The sequence below is a fragment of the Podarcis cretensis genome (assembly GCF_951804945.1).
Source record: "Podarcis cretensis genome assembly, chromosome: 5".
Lineage (NCBI taxonomy): Eukaryota > Metazoa > Chordata > Lepidosauria > Squamata > Lacertidae > Podarcis > Podarcis cretensis.
Genome location: NC_137174.1, coordinates 62720111 through 62741882, shown reverse-complemented (window position 1 = coordinate 62741882; position 21772 = coordinate 62720111). Strand labels below are relative to the sequence as shown.

At 39.6% G+C, this 21772-nt stretch overlaps 1 protein-coding gene across 2 annotated transcripts in view; it reads right to left on the bottom strand.

Moving 5' to 3' along the window:
- STAG1 (STAG1 cohesin complex component) overlaps positions 1 to 21772 on the bottom strand; it is a 106727-nt gene that overhangs the window by 22849 nt on the left and 62106 nt on the right. For both annotated transcript variants that reach the window (XM_079976833.1, XM_079976834.1), the window contains exons 6-16: positions 12718 to 12794; positions 11436 to 11640; positions 10290 to 10441; positions 9031 to 9104; positions 8497 to 8620; positions 5285 to 5383; positions 4652 to 4731; positions 3408 to 3515; positions 3064 to 3178; positions 1992 to 2109; positions 372 to 475 (exon numbers count right to left, since the gene is read on the bottom strand). In XM_079976833.1, coding sequence (XP_079832959.1) covers positions 372 to 475; positions 1992 to 2109; positions 3064 to 3178; positions 3408 to 3515; positions 4652 to 4731; positions 5285 to 5383; positions 8497 to 8620; positions 9031 to 9104; positions 10290 to 10441; positions 11436 to 11640; positions 12718 to 12794 — 1256 coding nt within the window. The remainder of the gene's footprint in view (positions 1 to 371; positions 476 to 1991; positions 2110 to 3063; positions 3179 to 3407; positions 3516 to 4651; positions 4732 to 5284; positions 5384 to 8496; positions 8621 to 9030; positions 9105 to 10289; positions 10442 to 11435; positions 11641 to 12717; positions 12795 to 21772) is intronic.

Genomic DNA, 21772 nt, shown 5'->3' with positions numbered 1-21772 from the left:
ATTGGCCTATGGGTTACATGGTTCAGCACTATGTGCAAGACCTCTGTCAATGCAACCATCTCTACTGCTGCCACCAGCAAATCCCCCAGGATTCTCCTGTCATTAATCTCCCTGGGAATTCTGAAGAGAAACAATGCCTAATTGTCATTGGTCAATGGAAATCATTCCTAATAACTCGCATGTCACAAGAGCTTCCCTGTAAAAGGACAATGAATGACATACTATTTTAAGTGTTAATAGTCTTTATTCAAATACTATTTCTCAACACGTGTTTTTGAATTATTGGTTCTCTAATGGGGAGCTACTGCATGTCGATAAAATAAATATAACTTGGCTGAACAAAAGATCTTAGTGAAAAATAATTAACTTACCCTCTTCCCAGTTCCCCTGCCCACTGGAGGATGTGCTTCTGCGGCTTGTCGAATGGTACATACCATCAGCTCTATAAGTGCACTTTCCTGCCGATCAGACATCGCTAAAGAGATAACAAGAATTTAAAAGCGGGCCGATGAAAAGCAGACAATTAGTCTATGAAAGAATCAGCAACCCAGAATCTTTGTTTAACATCGTGAGCATTTTACAACTGATTAGTTCACTCTTTGATGTTTTTCCAATCCATTGGTATTCATCTGAAAGGTGGCTCTCCATTGCCTATAGAAGGACATTAGGTTGGGAAATGGCTCCACTTAGTAGTTGAAAGTAGTAACAGAACTTGAGGGAAGCAGGAAGCTTCCATAATTCAGTTTATCTACTCACCAAACCTGAAAAGTTCATTTAGGAATGATACACCAATGTCTAAAGAGAAAAAATACCTATATCGCTAAGAAAAAATATAGCCAAGAGCAGGAATAGGCAAACTCGGCCCTCCAGATGTTTTGGGACTACAACTCCCATCATCCCTAGCTAACAGAACCAGATGATGGGAATTGTAGTCGCAAAACATCTGGAGGGCAACATCTGGAGGGCCGGGTTTGCCTATGCCTGGCTAAGAGCACAGCTAGCAGTACGTGAAAAATACAGAACACTTATCCTAACTGAAAAGTGAATTTTGCAGCCAAAAACTAGAGTGAAGTCCTGATGTCCTTCTACAATGGAAAATGGCAATGGAAAACCACCTTTCGGATCAGTACCAATGGAACATTCTCATTACTGGTGAAGGTTATCTAATTGGGAAGTATAACAGTGCCCTAACGAAGGTGGGATATATGACTGTGAAAGGAAAACTGCTGAAGAAGGGCACTTTTACCAAATGCTACTTCAACTGAAGAACAGGCATCAATTAATGCCTAGTGAAAGTACTGGGAGGAGTCCAGGTAACTGCTTTAAACACCTCTAAAGGCACCACAGTGGCATATGCTGTCCTAGTGGCAGCAGCTATGGTTGAGTGAGTGATTATCTTAACAAGGACTGGAAGGAACTACAATTAATAAGCTAGGGAAATGCAAGCATGGACCCACCTCGAAAAGGTGGAATTAAGTCACTTTTTCACCTATCACAAGATGGGAAGAAGGTGGGAGCGCTCAAGGACCCTGCCAAATATTGGTGTCATTCTCTCCCCCAACCCCCATACGTCAAGTCAAATTACTCTTGCAGCCCACTTGGACTGCAAGACCACCCTGCATTACAGGAAAAACAATGTTTTTAATTATTTATAACTGCCAACCATGTCTTTTAAGTCATTCCAAGGGATGTGTTTACATTAGAGGGGTGGGATATGATTTGATAAATTGTTATTATTCTTCAAGATCCCAGAAGGCTACAAGCCACTTCACAAAACAAGGTCCTTGCACTTAGTCAGAATTGACAGTACAATTGAAAGCTTAAGTATTTAAAAATAAAGATAAATTCTAATTTTAACTTTTACTGCAGTAAAAATATAGCAATCTGCTGACTATCGGCAACTGTCAACTTGTGTTCATTTTTCCAGAGCCCCAAAATGGAAGAGAACAGGCTACGCTATGCTGATTTCATAAAATCAATGTGATACGTACCTTCTTCACCTTGGACAGGTTCTTCCAGCAGCAATTCTGTCATGCATTCCCAGTCTTTTAACAATTCTTGGGAGCTCTCCCATAAACTGTCCACCAAGTAAGCTGCGTGTTCATGCAACTAGAAATAATGAATAATAATTGACCAGAAGGTCTCTCAGACACATATACCAATCAATATCTGTCAGTGGTACTCTATAAGAATGTAAGTGGTGCAATAATTAAGAATATGGACATTATAATCCTACCCTGCTGTAGCTGATGCAACATGGCTGGCGAATAGGGAGTTTGATAGCACTGCTTGTAAAAGCCCTGTGCATGGGTCTTGTGAGGCACTAAGGATGCCTGACTGTTATGAATTAATGTATTAATTTTTTTGCTTCAGTTAATTCGTAGAAATCATGTGGCAGAATGACAGTCATGTATTATGTATTACATTTTCATAAACTGATGTGATTTAAGCAATCTGTGAGAAACACTTTCTGATTGAAGAAAACATTTGCTTCTGTGATAAATTAAACAAAAATTACATTTTAGTGCAATTATGAAGACAAAAAATGAATTAGCCATTCATATATTAGCCATGGTATACTATAAAAGGGACTATGATGTTACTGAAACAGTATATTCAGTTTCAAAATTATTTTTACTTAGCAGATCAAAAACAGGTAGCTGTGCTGGCTCATTAGAAAAAATAATAGAATAGCAACTTTATTAATATATATGTATAATGCAATGAGCAAGCTTTCAGCTTTCAGTTGCACAAAATTATGCAGGGGCGATGATTTTTTAAAAATTGAAGGAGAAAAAAGTTGTAGTGAGGAACCTGTCTCTTCTGTTGCAAGGGCAAAACAATGCTTGGACTTCTGAGCCACGTATACTAGAATGCTGATAGTGCACATTAAACCATAGTTAAACAATATTCGTAGCTTAACATGAGGTGGGAACAAAGTCAGCATATCTTAGTGCCAGAACTAAATAAGCAAGAGACTCAGAATACTTTTGGAAATTAACAAGTTTATTAGACACATTTTTTGTAAAGAAAGAGATTGCATAATTTAAAGCATAATTTTACCTCGCTTTCAAGAAAGAAAAGAACGAGCATTCTAATAAGATTCCCATTTGGACTGTTCCGTCCTCTCCTTTTGGCTAGTGCTTCTTCTGCTTGAGGGTCATGCCGACTAAACAGTCTAGAAACAGAAGATAGTACTTTTCATATTCTGGCTCAGTTTTACAAATAACATTTTGGGCCACTTTTCTGTTAAAATAAAGTCTTATAGAAAAGAACTTTAAAAAAATAACCTAAAAGCAAGTAGCATAAAAGTAATTTAGTCATTTAAGCACCATGCCTTTAATGGTAGTTCTCTAGATTCTCCTCAATATTTTGCTATTTTCTTCAGGCAAATTAGATAGGCTTACTTTTTGTGAAGGAATTCCCCTGCTGCAACTGCAACAGGCCGATGTGCAGAATACACCAAATGATAAACATTCTCACAATCTTCATTGGACAAAGCTTCTTCACTTCCACTGGAAAAAAACAAAACATACCTCCTGAATCAAACCACTCAGCTACAGCTTTACTATCTACCTAAAATTACATTTGGAACAGATAATATACGAAAACCTAACTAGGTCTCATTCAAAATTCAACCAAGGTATTTAACATGAATGACATGGGATGCTGAAATACACCATGTAATTTTAAAACCAACAATTATTTTCCATGTAAAAATTAGTTTTATAGAATCCACCAGGTGTATGAGTGTCCAGGTGAATCTAGGGAACAGATTTTCTAGGGCTTCAAGGGGCCGCACTGGGAATGGAATCGGTGAAAGTTACTTCCTTCGTACATTAGCAGCCTTTGGGACTGCCATTTCAGTTCTCTGGACACAGCCTATTGCCTCAAAGTACTTTTACAGAACAGGTGCTGGCTTTCCTAAGCAGACATGGCTCCCCTGAAGACAGCATTCTTTATACTCAAAGTGATGTAGAATTTAACTGAAAGTAGCTAATTAACTCAGGCGAGTATCCTGCAGGCACTGATTACAAAGACACTAAGCAATCAAGTAGTATAAATACAGCAATGCCTTGCAGCTGACGGCACAAATGTTCTCCACTGAGAAGTATTTCATCTGAGAGGACATAACACTGCTCTCTGTAGTGACTCTTACAAATGCAAAACATCCCTTAAAATTATCAAGTACATCCATGTATGAACAAGGCCTAAGCTGTAGCCCGAGGAAGGTGCTTTAATTAATTACTAAGCATCAGAAAAGGAGAGAATTGTACCTGCCAATGTGCAGAAATGATCCCAGCAATTAAACTTATTATGCTCCCTAAGTAAGTAATTTTACGTCAAACACAGCATGGAAAACTGATGGAACTGCATCAGGTACGCTCTCATTTGTATGATCTCTTTTCACAAACAGGGTGAGCCTGTTGCCTTGAACATTTTGGGCAGAGATACTCAAAGAGCATTTTATGCAATATAAATAACTAAAATTTGAGGATTACTGTAATACAAAAATAGCTATAGTGGAGCATCAGTGTGTAAAATTCTTATTCTTATTCTTATTATTTAGACAATGCACTACTTTATATCACACAATGCAAGTATAATATATTGTTGGCAAATGGGAATTGTATTTCTTTAAAACACTTACTGAAGTATTAATGTGACTAATCGAATGGCTTCTACAGCAACATCATATTCCTTATCAAGTGTCATTGATACAATGCGATCCTGAGAAAGACGGAACACACATGAATTCAGAAGAAACAGCTGAAGACATTTAAATAGTCTTAACAGGCAAAGTTTTCTGTAAAACATGACAAGCTGATTCCCCTCAAAACACTGTAGGAACAACATGAAAGCATCCTCAGAAAGCTATATATCAAAAATATTGCATGCAATGGGGTACAAAAAATTGAACAGAAAAGTCATACATCAGTATGTATGAAGTGGATGTTGAGTACGGTGACTGCTAGGCAAGATATAAACTCTACTGGGCCCTGCTAGGGCATGTGGACCATAGCAAGTTCCTGTTCATAAGCCAATGGAATTTATTACAAACAATTTTTTTTTTTGGGGGGGGAGTAATAAACTACCAAGTTTGGACTGTAACACACTATGTCATGTACTCTCCATATGAGATTTTAAACTTTAAAAGGCCAGTTGTCTTATAGTGCTCAAAAATGCTCATCTCAGCAACCAGAACAATTTATACAAATGTAGGCTTCATGATACATTTTGTTTGTACATGGCTTTGAAGAAGGTTAACTTTTGTCACACTTACCTTAAATCTATTCGTAAATAGCTCCAATTTGGGGAACAACTCTCTGTTGGTGTACAAACTCTGCAAAGCTTTCAGACACTTCAACCTCACTTCGCCTTGCTAAATAAAAACATATTCAAAAATATTAAAAGTATATCAAATTCTCAAAAAAACCATGCACTAAAGACCTAACCATTCATTTCATATAATACTTATAGAATGAAATTTTTAAACATTAATGATATAGAAAATTGTAAACTTATTTTCTATATTAGTCATCTTTCCACCAAGTACTTGGGATGACTTACAACACTAAAATCACATCTATCCACTAAGATTACAGATTTCATTACACACAAATTAATTTCCTCCCAGGATAACTGGATTGGCAAAATATATAAATTCCTGCTGCCCTGGAGATTTTATTGAAGTGTGGTGTATAAATCTCTCCTAAAGTAACTATAAACAGCAATTGAATCCTATACACTAACAAGGACTGGAAGGGTAATTCTTTTATTTGGAACTGTGCAGTATCATTTCAACAGCTTGGGTATCACATACCATTCCTAAGTCTTGCCTTCCTGAGGTATTGCTTCCCTCAGCAGCACTATTGGCAACGACATCGTTATTGCTATGATTACTGCTCTTTTTAAAAATTGAAATGCCATGTTCTCTAACTGAAACAAATATGTACCATCAGGAAAAACTGTTATTATATATTAATACAAACTCCTACAATATTTCCCCCAGAACAATATTCAAGCTTTTGATTATGGCTGAAATACAGAGAAAGCTTGGCCCCCTCAGTCCACATTTTAAGACAGACTGCGGCAACTGCGGCCATCGAGAAGAATCAGAATGGCAAGTCTGTCAGTTGATACCATGCCGACGACAGCTATAGCCATCATTTTAATATAAGGGGTAAAGGTAAAGCGGGTAGCAGCAATTACAGCAACAGTGCAACTTAGTTCCAGATATTTTCATACAACACAGGCGGAGAAACAGTTAACTTTGGATACAGCTGCTGAGTAACCACAGAAATAACAATAAAAAATAATTAAATTTTTTAATTTATATCCTGCCCTCCCCAGCCGAAGCCGGGATCAGAGCGGCTAACAACAGTAAAATGATGCAACATTCTAAAATCATTTCATTCTAAAATCAGTTCAAATCAAATTAATGGCAACCATTGGGCTAGAGTTCTGTGAGGATTGCCAAAGGAGGGGGTCAGGCTGTGCCCTGGCCAAAGGCCTGGTGGAACAGCTCTGTCTTGCAGGCCCTGCGGAAAGATGTCCCGCAGGGCCCTAGTCTCTTGTGACAGAGCGTTCCACCAGATCGGGGCCACAGCCAAAAAAGCCCTGGCTCTGATTGAGGCCAGCCTAACCTCTCTGTGACCTCCAAGTTGCTTTTGTTTGAAGACCACAAGGTCCTCCGTGGGACATACCAGGAGAGGCAGTCCCGTAGATATGAGGGTCCTAGGCCGTACAGGGCTTTAAAGGTTAAAACCAGCACCTTACATCTTATCCTGTACTCCACCGGGAGCCAGTGCAGCTGGTATAGCACTGGGTGAATGTGGTTCCGCAGCGAGGACCCCATAAGGAGTCTCGCCGCGGCATTCTGCACCTGCTGGAGTTTCTGGGTCAGTCTCAAGGGCAGCCCCATGTAGAGCGAGTTACAATAATCCAGTCTGGAAGTGACCGTTGCGTGGATCACAGTGGCTGGGCGAGAGGGCGAGAGGGCGAGAGAGGTAAAGAGCCAACTGCTCCTTTACTGCATTCAGATTACATCCTTTACTGCTTCCAGATTAAAGGGGATCAACAGGGGGCTGCTGGAAGATCTACACCTTAAATAACAGACCACCAGTACCAACTGTTTGAATTATCCTGCTACAACCAGCTCAGGGCATGGCTGCTTGAGCACTGTAAGGAAGGCGGTATGACTAATCAACCTGGTATTCAAAACTTTGTTCTGTCACCACGCAACTCCCAATTTACATAGGGTTACGTTCCAAGGTACTGCACATTTATGAGACATCACGTGTATTTGAAACACCATTGAAAAAGCCTGCAAACACCTGTTCTGCCCTCTCCCCTCTTTGTGACATTTTTTAGTCACTTCCAGGTTCAGTGCGATGCATGTGTGTGTGTGTGGTCATGCACATATCTGACATGCCTAAAGCGGTTGCTGCCTGTAATCTAGTTTCAAACATGAATCAACATCCTCAGGTTGTCAGAACATGATTATTAGCCAACAGGATAATGTTGCTGGCCAATAATGCAGACAGAATATGCATGTTGGCAGGAGCCTCAGTTTAATTTTTCAGAAGCACTGCCAGTTTGGGGGGGGGGGGATTGCTGCTATAATACCAGATATAAAGAACTGTGCTAATGAACGTTCTGCCCGGACACTGAGGTCCAGCTCCGAGGGCCTTCTCGCGGTTCCCTCACTGCGAGAGGCCAAGTTACAGGGAACCAGGCAGAGGGCCTTCTCGGTAGTGGCGCCCACCCTGTGGAATGCCCTCCCATCAGATGTCAAAGCGATAAACAACTACCTGACATTCAGAAGACATCTGAAGGCAGCCCTGTTCAGGGAAGTTTTTAATATGTGACATTTTAGTGTATTTTTCATCTTTGTTGGAAGCCGCCCAGAGTGGCTGGGGAAACCCAGCCAGATGGGCGGGGTACAAATAATAAATTATTAATTATTATTATTATTATTATTATTATTATGAACTGCAGGCTATAAACCAAGACAACACATAATGTCTTCAATCTGGCACTATTGATTTTTCTTTAACAGGTTAATACTTAACAACTTCCATTACTTTACAGTTGTGAAAACTTATCCATTTAAGTTAGCAGAACCAGTCATAAGGGGAAAATTTGAACTAGCCTAAATTAGAACATAAATTCCATCACTATCGCTACATTTCTTTCTGACAATTATGAAGATTCCACATAAATATAGGTATTTCATTTTAAGTAGCTTCTTTCATGCTGACCATAACAAGGTTTCACAGCTTTTCAAGAGATGAGGAAAAGTAATATGAAGAAAGACACTTATGAATAATGTTATACATAAATAAATCAGGAAAACCAGGTACAATTGAATATAATTTAACAATATCACTAGAAAGAAATATGAAGAATGCAGAATTTTATTTTGCATTTAAATGAGAACACAGCACATGAAAAATGCTTCTGGAGATCTATGTTAGTGCATATAAAACTTACTCTGTCATGAAGCGTCCAACCAACATATTTTAAATAACTATCATTCAGGAAGGCATCACTGTACATTTTCATCCATACTCCGATTTCTTCAATACAAACAGCTCTAATCTCAGCAATAGCATCACTATGAAAAAAGGCGAGAAAATAATTTGTCTCCCTGCTTCTTCTCTGTGTGTACTTATATATAGAGAGAGCAATTTTTCATCATTTTGCACAATGTTAACCCTCTCTAATGTCACAATTTTGCCCCTAAAATCACTCAGCCCTTTAACCCTTGCTGCTCTTCATGCTGAAAACTGTCTCCCCTAAGACTTCAATAATGCCATTTCTTACTTTTCAAAATGTAACTTTTCCATGAAGCCTTTGGCCTGATCCCTTAGTCTCCATATCCCATTATAACTAAACCTGTGTGTGCATAACTGAAATTATATTCTTCTTTTTTTACTGTAGAATTCATTCATAAATTTTAAGCAAAAATGGAAACTTAACATCTTTTACTACTACCTACATCTAAAATGCACTTGCTCCACTTACCGATATCTATGGACAAATATACCCTTGAAAATAGAATTCATCATATTTTCAATTTCATCCTGATTTTCTTGCAGCTGAAATACAAATTAAGGTTACCTATTAATTTCAGATTAATAACATAATCATTTCCAATAGAAAATTGGTTCCTAGATTTATTCTTTTTCTGAATATCTGAACCGGGGACCTCCTTGTCTAATGAAACCAGTAAATCATGGGCCTAATTTAAATAACATCTGGCCTGAAACACGTGGTAGATCATATTTGTGACTTTGTCTTCTATTCCGGGTAAGAGGAGGATGATTTGTGAGTGGGGAAAATCAGGTGGCTCTCTGTTATGTTCAAATCACTACATGCTTAAGGTTATGGTAGAAGCAGTCTCTATGCTCTGCAGAGATGGGAGGACCTATTAAATTAGTTTATCATAGTAGACTTCTGAATCTGGTTTCCCAATATTTTCCTGGAGACTTTCCTGTTGAACTGGATCAGTGCTCCTATTGATATTCTAGTTGATCTCTTGCACACTGATATGACCCAAGCTATATATCAGGAATGAGGAACCTCCAGCTCACGGGCCAGTCTCCCCATAACCATGCCCACCTGCTGACATCACTGGTGACATCAGTTGTTGGGTGAGAGTACAGGGTTAACTAACACATTGGCTGTGCACCTGCACAGCCAAGGCAGCAGGATCTAATCTCTGCTCATCAGCTGATGAGTGAAGGTTAAATCCTGCTCAGTTCAAACAAGAGCTGCAAGGGCTGTCTGAAAGCTCCCTGCTTCCTTCGTGCTGGTAGTCTTGTGTCTGCTCCTTAAGTTATTTTGTTTCCTCCCTTGAGAGGACTAGGTCAGCCTAGCAGCAGAGCAGGGAGGATGGGAGTGTAATTTCTATTTCTTGTCCATGGCATTAAAAAATGAAGTGTTCCCACTCAGTGCTAATTTGTGAAGTGAGCTGATTAAAAAAAAAATTTGTTCTGTTACTATTCAATAGTTCATTCAAGCGTTCTGCCAAATGAACAGGATGTATGGAAAAATTAATTTGGTGTTCCATGCTGATAACTTACATGTACTGCTCATATGAATTCTTGATACACAATGCAAATGTGTCAGATACTTCCTCACAAGTCTAACCCATTGCAATGATTTTTCTCCTTTCTGTGCATGGAATCCTTTTCAGAGGATTTTAGTATAATAAAACTTATTCAACTAGCTTTCTGGGAAACATACTACACAAGGAGAACAGTGTTGGTCTATTGACTTACCTCTTTTCGTTTCTGAAGGAGAAGCTCCAGTCTTTCATTGGCTCTTTTACCAATCATTTTGTTTCTCTCAGCTTCATACTGCCTCTGTGTATTATCCTGATGAATACTCAGGTTTAAGGCAACATTCACAAGAGCAGTCATAAGCTTCATAGCTAGAAATAATGTGCAATAAAAAGGGCAGCTATTTTAGTCCCTGAAACCAGATAGAAATTGCTTGTCTTTGCTTGGTTTCCATGCTTAAAATAACTTATTTTTTCAAAAATAAAAACCAAGACTACCATATATAGCTTCTTCCAGTCTCCACTCAAAGACTTCTTTCAATGTCATCAAAGAAGTGTAGGTGAAATCTACCCAAAATATATACATCTGACCTTTTCATAGACAATAGCAGACCTGTTTAACATTTTAGACATTATAGCTCCTAAATTTCAAAATCTATGGCTGAATTAACTGCTGGTGGTTATAAGGAAGAAACAGGTATGCACTCTGAGCCCATGTGCTCCACCCCCCCTTTCCTTCATGTGGAAAAAGAGTCTAGAAATGCATACTTTACTTAGTGACAAACCATAGCTTGAGGATGCAACCAAACATGTTAAACTGGTTTGCTCAAACCATTTGGGATCCTGGTTTGTGGGTAATGGCAAACTACGGTTTACTGATAAAGAAACAGAATCTTCTAATCTCCTGCCTCTGCCTGAAGAGTAAGTAATGGATGTGGGAGTCTGAGGCATATGCCCCCAAAACACTCTTTGTCATTACATTCAAATTCCACCTCAATCTCCAAGTGGTAGTAAATTGTCCAGTAAAGCAAAGGACCTGTAAGTGAACACATAGTAGAAATAGGGCAATGTCTGGTCATAGAACAAGTTTTTCTCCCACCTCAGTGTTGTCCCTGCCATTTCCTTTCTCCCACAGTCACTGAAGAAAGTCAGTGGCTCAAACTGAATGTAGAAAACAATTGCTAATAAATGACCAGCTCATACTATCTTCATTATGTTTACAGTCTTTTATTATTTATTTAAAGTGCTTATATCTGCCTTTCATCTCTGCGCTCCCAAACAAAACATAATTAGCTTCATATACATAAAATGATAAGTTAGCTTCTTATGCATAGGAGTATTATACTTTCCTTTAAGATGTACCTACCAGCAAGTGTACTGGTATGCCTAAAAGCTCGGACCTGTGAATCTGACAAACCAGTCAGAAGTGAGATCACTGTGTCCATCATATATTCATCATAAATGATGCTGTACTGACATTGTCGTATTAGAACTCCTATGAATTCACAAAAATTTGATCGAAATTTTTTCCACTGTGGCCCAGGCATCGTAAGTGGGTAATCACCACTGTCCTGAAGGAAGACAAAATGCACATACTATATTTAACACAAGTTTAGATTTCAGCAGTCTCATCTTTTATATACAACTACTATACTGAGAGAATGCTATGTGTAAGAAACCTATTTTAAGGGGAAAGAGCACATTTCACTCACATTGTATCAACACAAAAACAAAGGTTTCTACATTAAAAAACTTTCAACAGGGAGGATGCTTGAGACAAAATTAGAATTAGAATAAGTTGGTTCTTCCTGTCATTGGCTCTGACTCCACCTACTGCTGGTCTCCCTGCCTTCTGCTCTATCAGTCCCAATGGGCACCAGTCACAACTTGGGTGCTCTTTGATCCACCATTATCCTTAGAGGCTCAAGTAGTGATAGTGGCAGAAAGTACCTTTTACTAAGGCTGGTATCCCAGCCGCAATCCTATTTTGAAGTGGATAACCTGACTGCAGTGATCCATGCTCTGGCAATCTCCATTTTTTAATTCCTGCAATACATTGTGTGTGTGTGTGGGGGGGGTGCCTTTGAAGATGATCTAGCAACTTCAGCTGATGCAAAATCTAGCAAGAATGTTAACTGGGACAGGGTGTTATGAACACTTCACACTGACCTATTTTACCTGCACTGGTTTCCAATTTATTTTTGCACCCAATTCAACATTCTGATTTGGGTCTATGAAGCTCTACAAGGTTTGGAACCTCAATACTTAACAGAATGGCTCTTCCTGGACAATACCTGTGCCTGAAATCTACAGAAAACGCTCTCTATGTGCGCTCTCAATCTGGAGCTTGGAGGGTAGACACAACAGAAGCCATTTAATATCACAATAAAACTGTATTCATAGTAGTGCTAGGCAGATTGCTCCATCAGCGAAATCATTTCTGCTTGTCTCCGCTTTCCTTCACCTGCATACTGTTCTGGGAGTGTGTGTGCCTTCTAACCATCACCACCCGGCAACTGGGGTGGTGGTGCAGGGGAAGGAGAACCACATTGTGTGAGCAGGACTTGTTGAATCCGATCCTATCCTGGAGAACTCTTAGCACACTTTTACCAACAGCTCAAAATATTTCAGAATTTTTAATACTATACCTCATCAAATTCTTCCGTCATTTTCCTGATTATTTCTGCATTCTGCATGTTCCTAAACATCTCAATCCTTACAGTGCCTGTAATAAAGTGAATAAGCATAACATACATATTTTACTCTACTTAAGAGTTTTTCCTATATTGCATATCTTGATATTCTGAACTACCTATTAAAGAACATTATGGCAAATGAGGAGCCACATCAAATCCCATTGTACTGATTATGTCTGGTAGCCAGCAATAAAACTTGAGCATAATAGGAAATATAAGTGCAGCCTTTCACCAGTGAAACAGTAAGAGAGGACTTGCGTCTGTTTCTGAGGATTGGCTGTTCCTCTTCTCTACTAAGAATACTGAAGCTTATGAAACAGCCTGATTATACTAGACTACTTTAATGTGCTCTATGTGGGCCTGCCTTTAAAGAAGCTTTGGCTGGTTCTTGGCCGCCATAAGCCTAGATTGCTTATTGGGGCCGAGAAGCCAGAGAATATAATATCTATATTGTACCAGCTACATTAGTTACCTGTTGGTTTTGAGGCCCAATTTAAAGTGCTAGTGTGGACTTCTAACATTCTAAATAGCTTGAGATCAAGTTATGCTAAGGACTATCTGATTCCATATAAACTTGCCCTTAATACTGCCTCCAGATACCCTGATTAAGGGCCTGTCATCAGGATAGTTTTAAACCAGCCTTAAAGGCCTCCTTATTTAAAGCTGCTTTTAAACTCATATTTGATTACTCTGAATCTGTTTTAAACTGCTGCAGTTCTAATGTGCTATTTGAAGCTGCTTGATTCAAAATGTTGATGTTTTAATGTTTAAGAACCAAAGAAAAGCCCTGTTAGATCAGGCCAAACCTAATGCTCTCACAGTGGCCAACCACATGGCTATGGAAAGTCCTCCAGCAAAACCTGGATGCAATAGTACTCTCCCCATTTGTGATTCCAGCAACTGGTATTGAGAAGCAGCCTTCCTCCAATAGTGAAAACAGAACATATCCCTCATTGCTATGGTCCACTGATAACCTTATCCTCCATGAATTTGCTTAGTCCTCTTTTAAGTTCAAGTTGGTGGCCATCACTGTATCTCGTGGGAGCATATTTCAAGGATGCATCATGTGAAGAAGTACTGTCATTAATCGTCCAACATTCAGTTTCATTGGATGCCCCCACATTCCAGTATGAGAAAAGCTTCTTCCTATCTACTTTCTTCAAACCATGCATAATCTTAACATCTCTATCATATCCTCCCTTAGTTGCCTTTTTCTCTAAACTAAAAAGCCTCAAATCTTGTAGCCTTTCCTCATAGGAGAACTGCTCCAAACCCTTGATAATTTTGATGGCCTTCTCTGAACACTTTCCAGCTCTACCATATCCTTTTTGATGTGAGACAATGAGAAACGTACACAATATTCCAAGTGCTGTCTCACCATAATTTGTATAATGGCATTATGATATTGGCAGTTTTATTTTCAATTCCTATTTTGTTTAATGATGATTCCTGAATGGAATGGAATGAAAATAATAATTAGCCCCAACATGGAATTCACCTTTTTCACAGCTCAGCACACTGGGTTGAAATCTTCATTGAGGTATCCACTACAGTCCCACAGCCTTGTTCCTAGTCAATCACCACTAGTTTAGACTTCATTGGCATATATGTGAAATGCCCCATGTACATCCCCTCAATTTGTACACAGTGAACTGCATTTACCATTTTACTGCCCATTCACCCAGTTTGGAGTTCCTTGCAATCACTTTTTGTATCACCTTGAACAATTTGGTGTCATTGGGCAACCTCACTGCTCACTCCTAATTCTCTATCATTAATGAATAAGTTAACAAGAGCAAGTCAGAATACTGATACTTGGAGGATTCATCTCTACATCTGGGTATAGGGCAGTATATAAAATCTAATAATAATAATAATCACTCTGCTTCAGTTGCCTTAACCAATTACTGATCCACAAGAGAACATCCTCTCTTTTCCCATGACTAGTGAGTCATTGGTGAGGGACTTTATCAGAAGTTTTTTTGAAATGTGACTGGATCACCTCTATCAATATATATGCTTGTTGACCCTCTCAAAAAACCTTAGGGCTTATCCTTGCAGAAGTCATGCTGGTTCTGCTTCTGCAAGACTAAATCTTCTACATGCTTGATAATTCTATCTTTAACAATGTTTGCTACTAGTTTTTACTAGAATAGACATTAAGCAAATTGACCTCTAATTTTCCAAATTTCTCCTGCATTTCTTTTTTTTTAAATGATGTTTCATTGGCCACTTTCCAGTCCTCAATTATAGAAGCGATCTTAGAGATGTTACTTATTTTTGTTAGAAGGTAAGCAATTTCACACTGGGGTTCTTTGAGAAGTCTTGGATGGATGCCCAGTGATTTGTCAGTTTTTAATTTGTCAGTAAGTCCTAGAACTGGCACCACTTTGGTTCCATAGACAGAGCACCATAGACAGAATCTGATAATCTCCTGAGAAAATACGCACTCAGGAACATATTAATTAAAATAAACTCAGGGGGAATTGAACTTAAGTCCTTAAAATCTTAGGGAGCTGCCTTAGCAGCACATTAAAGGGCCAGAGAGAAAAGCAGTTTACAATGGAAGGCATATTCAATAATGTATCTCTCTTGACCCTGGAAGCTGGAACCCTAGAAGCTGGTCAAGGAGTATCATCCCAGGCAGTGGATGACACTCATGATGACAGAAAGTTTAGTATCAAGGTTTTTGAAGTTAGATGTGTAGAAAAATATACCCAAGTGATGTTCCAGTACAAATGTCTGTCCAAATGCACTAATTTAGCTTCTACAGATAGAAAAGAGCCAACCAGATTTCTACAGCATCAAAATCTGCCATAATATAAAGAAAGGAAATGGTCAAGAAACAATCACAAGGCATCTTCTTCATGCAAGCAGTCCCAAACTTCCCCCAGTATGTGCTTATTTGGACAAACATTAAACCTCTTAACTGGAAGAACCTGGAATTGGATGCCAGCACTGCTCAAGACACAGCCCTAATTAGAATAAATGGGGACGACGACTTTGTTTGAGCACAAAGAAGTGCACACAAAAGCAAAATGAGCAACTATAAATGCTGAACTTTCTTGATAGGCTCTCACATTTTGTCTGCTTGGAGTTTAATCTTAATGATGAAGCCATGGACGGATGGAGAAATCTAGAGACATTCTGAGCTGGTAGAGATAAAGGACTCTGTGTACATCTTGGAGTGAATTTAGGGGGGAAACCTACCAAACCTCTGGCGCTTTTCTTGGAAAAAGAAAAAGAATGGAAGAAGTGTAAATGAAAGGGACATTTTAAAAAAAATCTGGATGGAAAACCACAGCAAATACAGCAGGAAATGGGAATGGAAGATATGGCACTGGGTGCTAATGAATATAAAGTAAGAAAAGAATTATGAAATAAAGATGGAAGGACTTATTATTGTTTAATATGGAGGAATGGTTGTTGAGTATTGAAGACAAAGCTGATATGTTCGATTAGAGAAAAGTTAGATTTATTAATAACAATAATTAGAGAACCCCTTTTGGACTTTTTGTGTAAAACAGAAAATGAATTAATCTTTAAGACATCTGGGTTGAAAGATTTGGAAAATATTGCCTAACAGAAAATAGATAAGTTGGATGTCACTCTAGAGTTAATATTTTGAATCATTTCTTTTATGTAACTGAGAGATGGAAAATTGGAAGTCCTTTTTATTTTCCCCCTTTTTTTCTTTCAGTCTTCCTTTGATGTTTTCTTTTTCTCTTTGTCTCTGTTTTGGTTTCTGTTTTTATTAGTTTGTTTTAGCTTACTGAATTATGAAAAATCTTTAATAAAAAACTTACTAAAAAAAATATCGCCATCATTTTGTGAGGCTTTTAAAATTTGTTTTGCTTTTCTGGTTTGCCTAGTCCTCCATTTACATATTCTCCTTTGACTTGGTGGTCACTATTTATAGCCTGGCAATCTGCCCAGCATTCTATATTTACCAGAGAAAGACACCAGGATTAGAATCTCAACTGATATTTGTAAACATTCGGAAGTTCTGGTTACCTTGACAGAAGAGGAATTGTGGAGGATAAATGTGAGGGGAAAACAACTGCAGTTGCATTGCAAGAGTAAAAATACAACTCTAGTCCTGTGGGCGGTGTACAGGAATTAACAGTCAAGTTTCTAAAACTAGATTTAAACATTTCAGTCCTATGTCAGCCAAACATGTATAGGGGCTGCACATATCCAGCTAGTTTCTTGCTTATATAGTATTGGCAATCCCAGAGTCCCCTCTGAACAAACAAATTGCATTTTACACTCCCTGGGTTTGAGCCCATCTGGGACGGCAGATTTTGCAGAGGTTTGCAGTAGGGGGCTAGAAGAAGCAGATACCCCTACCCCTTCCTCATGGAAGTTACCTGTGACTGATTTGGGGGAGTGAGGAATCCCCTTTCCCCCCTGCACCACAACTCACTCCATTCAACAGGAGTTGGAGACTGAATGGGGTGCTAGGGAAGGAGAAACAGCAAAGTCAGTTTTTGCCAATTCCCTTCTGCGGGCTTTTCTCTATGTCCAACATGTGCTAGTCTCAAAAACCAATCAGTAATGTATGAACATCACATAGAAAACCACACAGACCAACCACCACCGTGCTTACCCTTAAGCAAAGTGAGTATACTATAATGGGTATAAAATCATGTGACAGCCATCATGTTTTCATATCCTCAGTTATTAGCTTTATCTGGTTTCAGGTGTTTGCTCATGTCTTATTCCACTGGGATTTCTTAATAAAATGTTTTAAAAGTTACCATATTCCTTACAAAAATGATTTTGTCTGGGTAAAATGCAGTCTTGCAATGACCTTTTTCTGAACATGAGCTTGGTTATATTAAATTAGCTGTGAGTTAAGTGTCTGGCTTCTAAGAAGTCAAATTTTATGTAATTTTTCTCTTTCCAAGTCTGTATTAGTGCTACATAACCTGAAGAACCATAAAAGTGACTAACTGTCCTAGGTAAAACTGTATTATTTTGTTTTTAAATAATACAGGACAATTATTAATGTTCAAATATTAGTAGCAAGACCAGCTATCAATAATAGAAAAGCAATAATAGGATCAATAATCAAACAATTATTCATTGATTGCTGGTTTGACTTACTTCCAGCAAAGCAAAAGAATTAATTCCAAGTGAAGTCTTGCAGATACAGGGGTGTCCCTTTACCAGACACTGGAATCAGAAACTATCTGAGAATACTAGCCAAAAGATAATGGCCTAGATTTAAGATTAATTTATAGAACGATATATAGATTTAATTATGATCCCCCCCCCTTCATACTGGATCTTATTCAGTATGCTTTCAGTCATATAATTCAACAAAATAGAACAATCCTGGGATAACTGTATTTTCTTTTACTTCTGAAAAGGGGCCAGGCAGTTTAAAACACAAAACGAAAACAACAAAAAGACTTAATAAAGCAGGTAGATTGTTATAGCCCTAGCTTCAACCAGATAATTTTAGCTCAGTTAATATGGCTGAGAATTCTGAAGCTTCTAAATTAAATTGATTTAAATCTACATTGTTCAAAATATAGTATGCCATAAAACCTGGTTTTATTGGCATGTGAAGCAGCATGACAAACTCAGCTAATGTGCTGAGGAGGGGAGGGAAGAAGAGGACAAAACACACAAACTAATAAAACCATCACTCGTAACATTAAATGGGGAAAAGAAAGATACCAGAAACCTTCCAGAAAATTGTATGTTCCAAGAGTGAATTGTTTATGATGCACGTGGATGCACATTCTCAGGATAATAATTAAACTACAAGGGACTGTGATTCTCTTTTGACTTTGAAATGCAGATTAAAAAAACCTTTAATGTTGGGACTCTGGAAAAGCTCCTGACCCTCATAAGTTACATCAGAGTTATCTAAATATGCTGATTTGTCTGTCATACGAATGAATAGTAATTAACAAACAAAAAAAAATGATTTTGCCACAAAACTCTTGCAATGTTGAAGTGCTTCTGTTTAGCTTCCCAGCCATTCCATCCTCATTATCCTAGTTTTCCTTCCCCGCCCCCAACAGTCACTCGGCAGTCTGCCCACTGAGCAGGGTCAACCCTCAGTGGCCCATTTGGGGATATAGAGGACTGGGTTCAGCCCTAGCTACATTAAAATCTTGCATTAAAAGCTCTCTGTTCCATCCCTGGGGACATTTTAAAATAGCTTCTCAGTACAGACCAGAAAATGGCATATCTAGACAATGAAACAGGTCTACTGTGACATTTTTATATAATGATAATAATAATAATAATAATAATAATAATAATAATAATAATAATAATTTATTTATACCCCGCCCATCTGGCTGGGCCTCCCCAGCCACTCTGGGCGTCTTCCATAGAAACAAAAAGTACAGTAAAATCACACGTTAAAAACTTCCCTGAACAGGGCTGCCTTAAGATGTCTTCTGAATGTCAGGTAGTTGTTTATCACTTTGACATCTGCTGGAAGGGCGTTCCACAGGGCGGGGGCCACTACTGAGAAGGCCCTCTGCCTGGTTCCCTGTAGCTTTGCTTCTCGCAATGAGGGAACCGCCAGAAGGCCGTCGGCGCTGGACCTCAGCGTCCGGGCAGAATGATGGGGGTGGAGACGCTCCTTCAGGTATACTGGACCGAGGCCGTTTAGGGCTTTAAAGGTCAGCACCAACACTTTGAATTGTGCTCGGAAATGTACTGGGAGCCAATGTAGGTCTTTCAAGACCGGTGTTATATGGTCTCGGCGGCCGCCCCCAGTCACCAGTCTAGCTGCCGCATTCTGGATTAGCTGTTGTTTCCGGGTCACCTTCGAAAGGTAGCCCCACGTAGAGTGCATTGCAGTAGTCCAAGCGGGAGATAACCAGAGCATGCACCACTCTGGCGAGACAGTCCGCAGGCAGACAGGGTCTCAGCTTACGTACCAGATGGAGCTGGTAAACAGCTGCCCTGGACACAGATTTGACCTGTGCCTCCATGGACAGCTGTGAGTCCAAAATGACTCCCAGGCTGCGCACCTGGTCCTTCAGGGGCACAGTTACCCCATTCAGAACCAGGGAATCCTCCACACCTGCCCGCCTCCTGTCCCCCAAAAACAGTACTTCTGTCTTGGCAGGGTGCAACCTCAATCTGTTAGCCGCCATCCATCCTCCAACCGCCTCCAGACACTCACACAGGACCTTCACCGCCTTCACTGGTTCTGATTTAAAAGAGAGGTAGAGCTGGGTATCATCTGCATACTGATGAACACCCAGCCCAAACCTCCTGATGATCTCTCCCAGCATGTAAATGTTGAAAAACATGGGGGAGAGGACAGAACCCTGAGGCACCCCACAAGTGAGAGCCCAGGGGTCTGAACACTCATCCCCCACCACCACTTTCTGAACACGGCCCAGGAGGAAGGAGCGGAACCACTGTATGACAGTGCCCCCAGCTCCCAGCCCCTCAAGACGGTCCAGAAGGATGTTATGGTCGATGGTATCAAACGCCACTTAGAGATCCAGCAGAACTAGGAAACAGCTCTCACCTTTGTCCCTAGCCCACCGGAGATCATCAACCAGTGCGACCAAGGCAGTTTCAGTCCCATGATGAGGCCTGAATCCCGACTGGAAGGGATCCAAATGGTCCGCTTCTTCCAGGCGTGCCTGGAGTTGTTCGGCAACCACTCACTCAATCACCTTGCCCAAGAATGGAAGATTTGAGACTGGGCGATAGTTGGCCATCGTGGCCGCATCTAAAGATGGTTTTTTAAGAAGCGGTTTAATAACCGCCTCTTTCAGCGGGTCTGGGAAGGCTCCCTCACGGAGGGAAGCATTCACCACCCCACGAAGCCCATCACCCAGTCCTTCCTGGCTAGCTTTTATTAGCCAGGATGGGCAAGGATCAAGGAGACAGGTGGTTGGTTTCACTCGTCCAAGCAGCCTGTCCACATCCTCGGAGGTAACAGATTGGAATTGATCCCACTCAGCTTGACTAGACAGAATTCCAGCACTCTCCCGCCCCGGCCCTGCTCCCATGGTGGAGTCTACTTCTTCCCGAATCTGAGCGATTTTATCTGCAAAAAACTTTGCAAAATCATTGTAGGAGAACATGTGGCCCGTACTGGGCCCTGATGTTGCAGGTGGTTCTGCTAAATTGTGAACCACCTGAAAAAGTCTCCTGCTGCTGTTTTCTGCAGATGCAATAGAGGCGGTGAAGAAATTCTTCTTCGCCGTCGCTATCGCCACTTGGTAGGCTCGACGTTGAGCTCTAACCTGTGTCCGGTCAGATTCGGAATGAGTTATCAGCCACTGGCGCTCTAGCCGTCTCAACGATTGTTTCATTGCCCTCAGATCCGTGGAAAACCACGGGGCTGTCCGGGCTCCATGCAATCGGAGAGGGCGCTTCGGAGCCAAACAGTCAATAGCCCTGGTTAGCTCCACATTCCAGCGGGCTACCAGGGAATCAGCTGAAAGGCCATCAACATTTATTTATTTATTTATTTATTTATATTTATATTTATATTTATATTTATATTTATATTTATATTTATATTTATATTTATATTTATATTTATATTTATATTTATATTATCTTATGTGTCACTTTTTCCTTTCTTTCCAGGCACTCCATTCCCCCTTCCCACCAAAACATTAGTTTCCTCACAACTCTTGCTCACACAAGATTCCATGTCATTGACCTATTAAAGGACATTATTATTGTTATTATTATTACCCCTGTTGTTGGGTTTTACTAAAGGGTGTTTTTTTAAAAGCATTTGACAATTTCTGGGTTGCCACTAATCTGCTAATAATTCTCTTGTGCAATGGTGGTGTAACTTTGGCTGCATAACCACAAATACGAAAATACTTCATTCCATATTCTTTTCCATGCTCTTTAAAGTACATTAGTTCTTTAACTTTGAAGAACAAGTTTCCTAACTATGGAGAAAGAACATTACAAAATATGGCAGCTCAATTCTAGTTAAATAAAGCTCTTATATATTTACCAGGTACCTAAGTGTTAATACCTAAGCTTGATT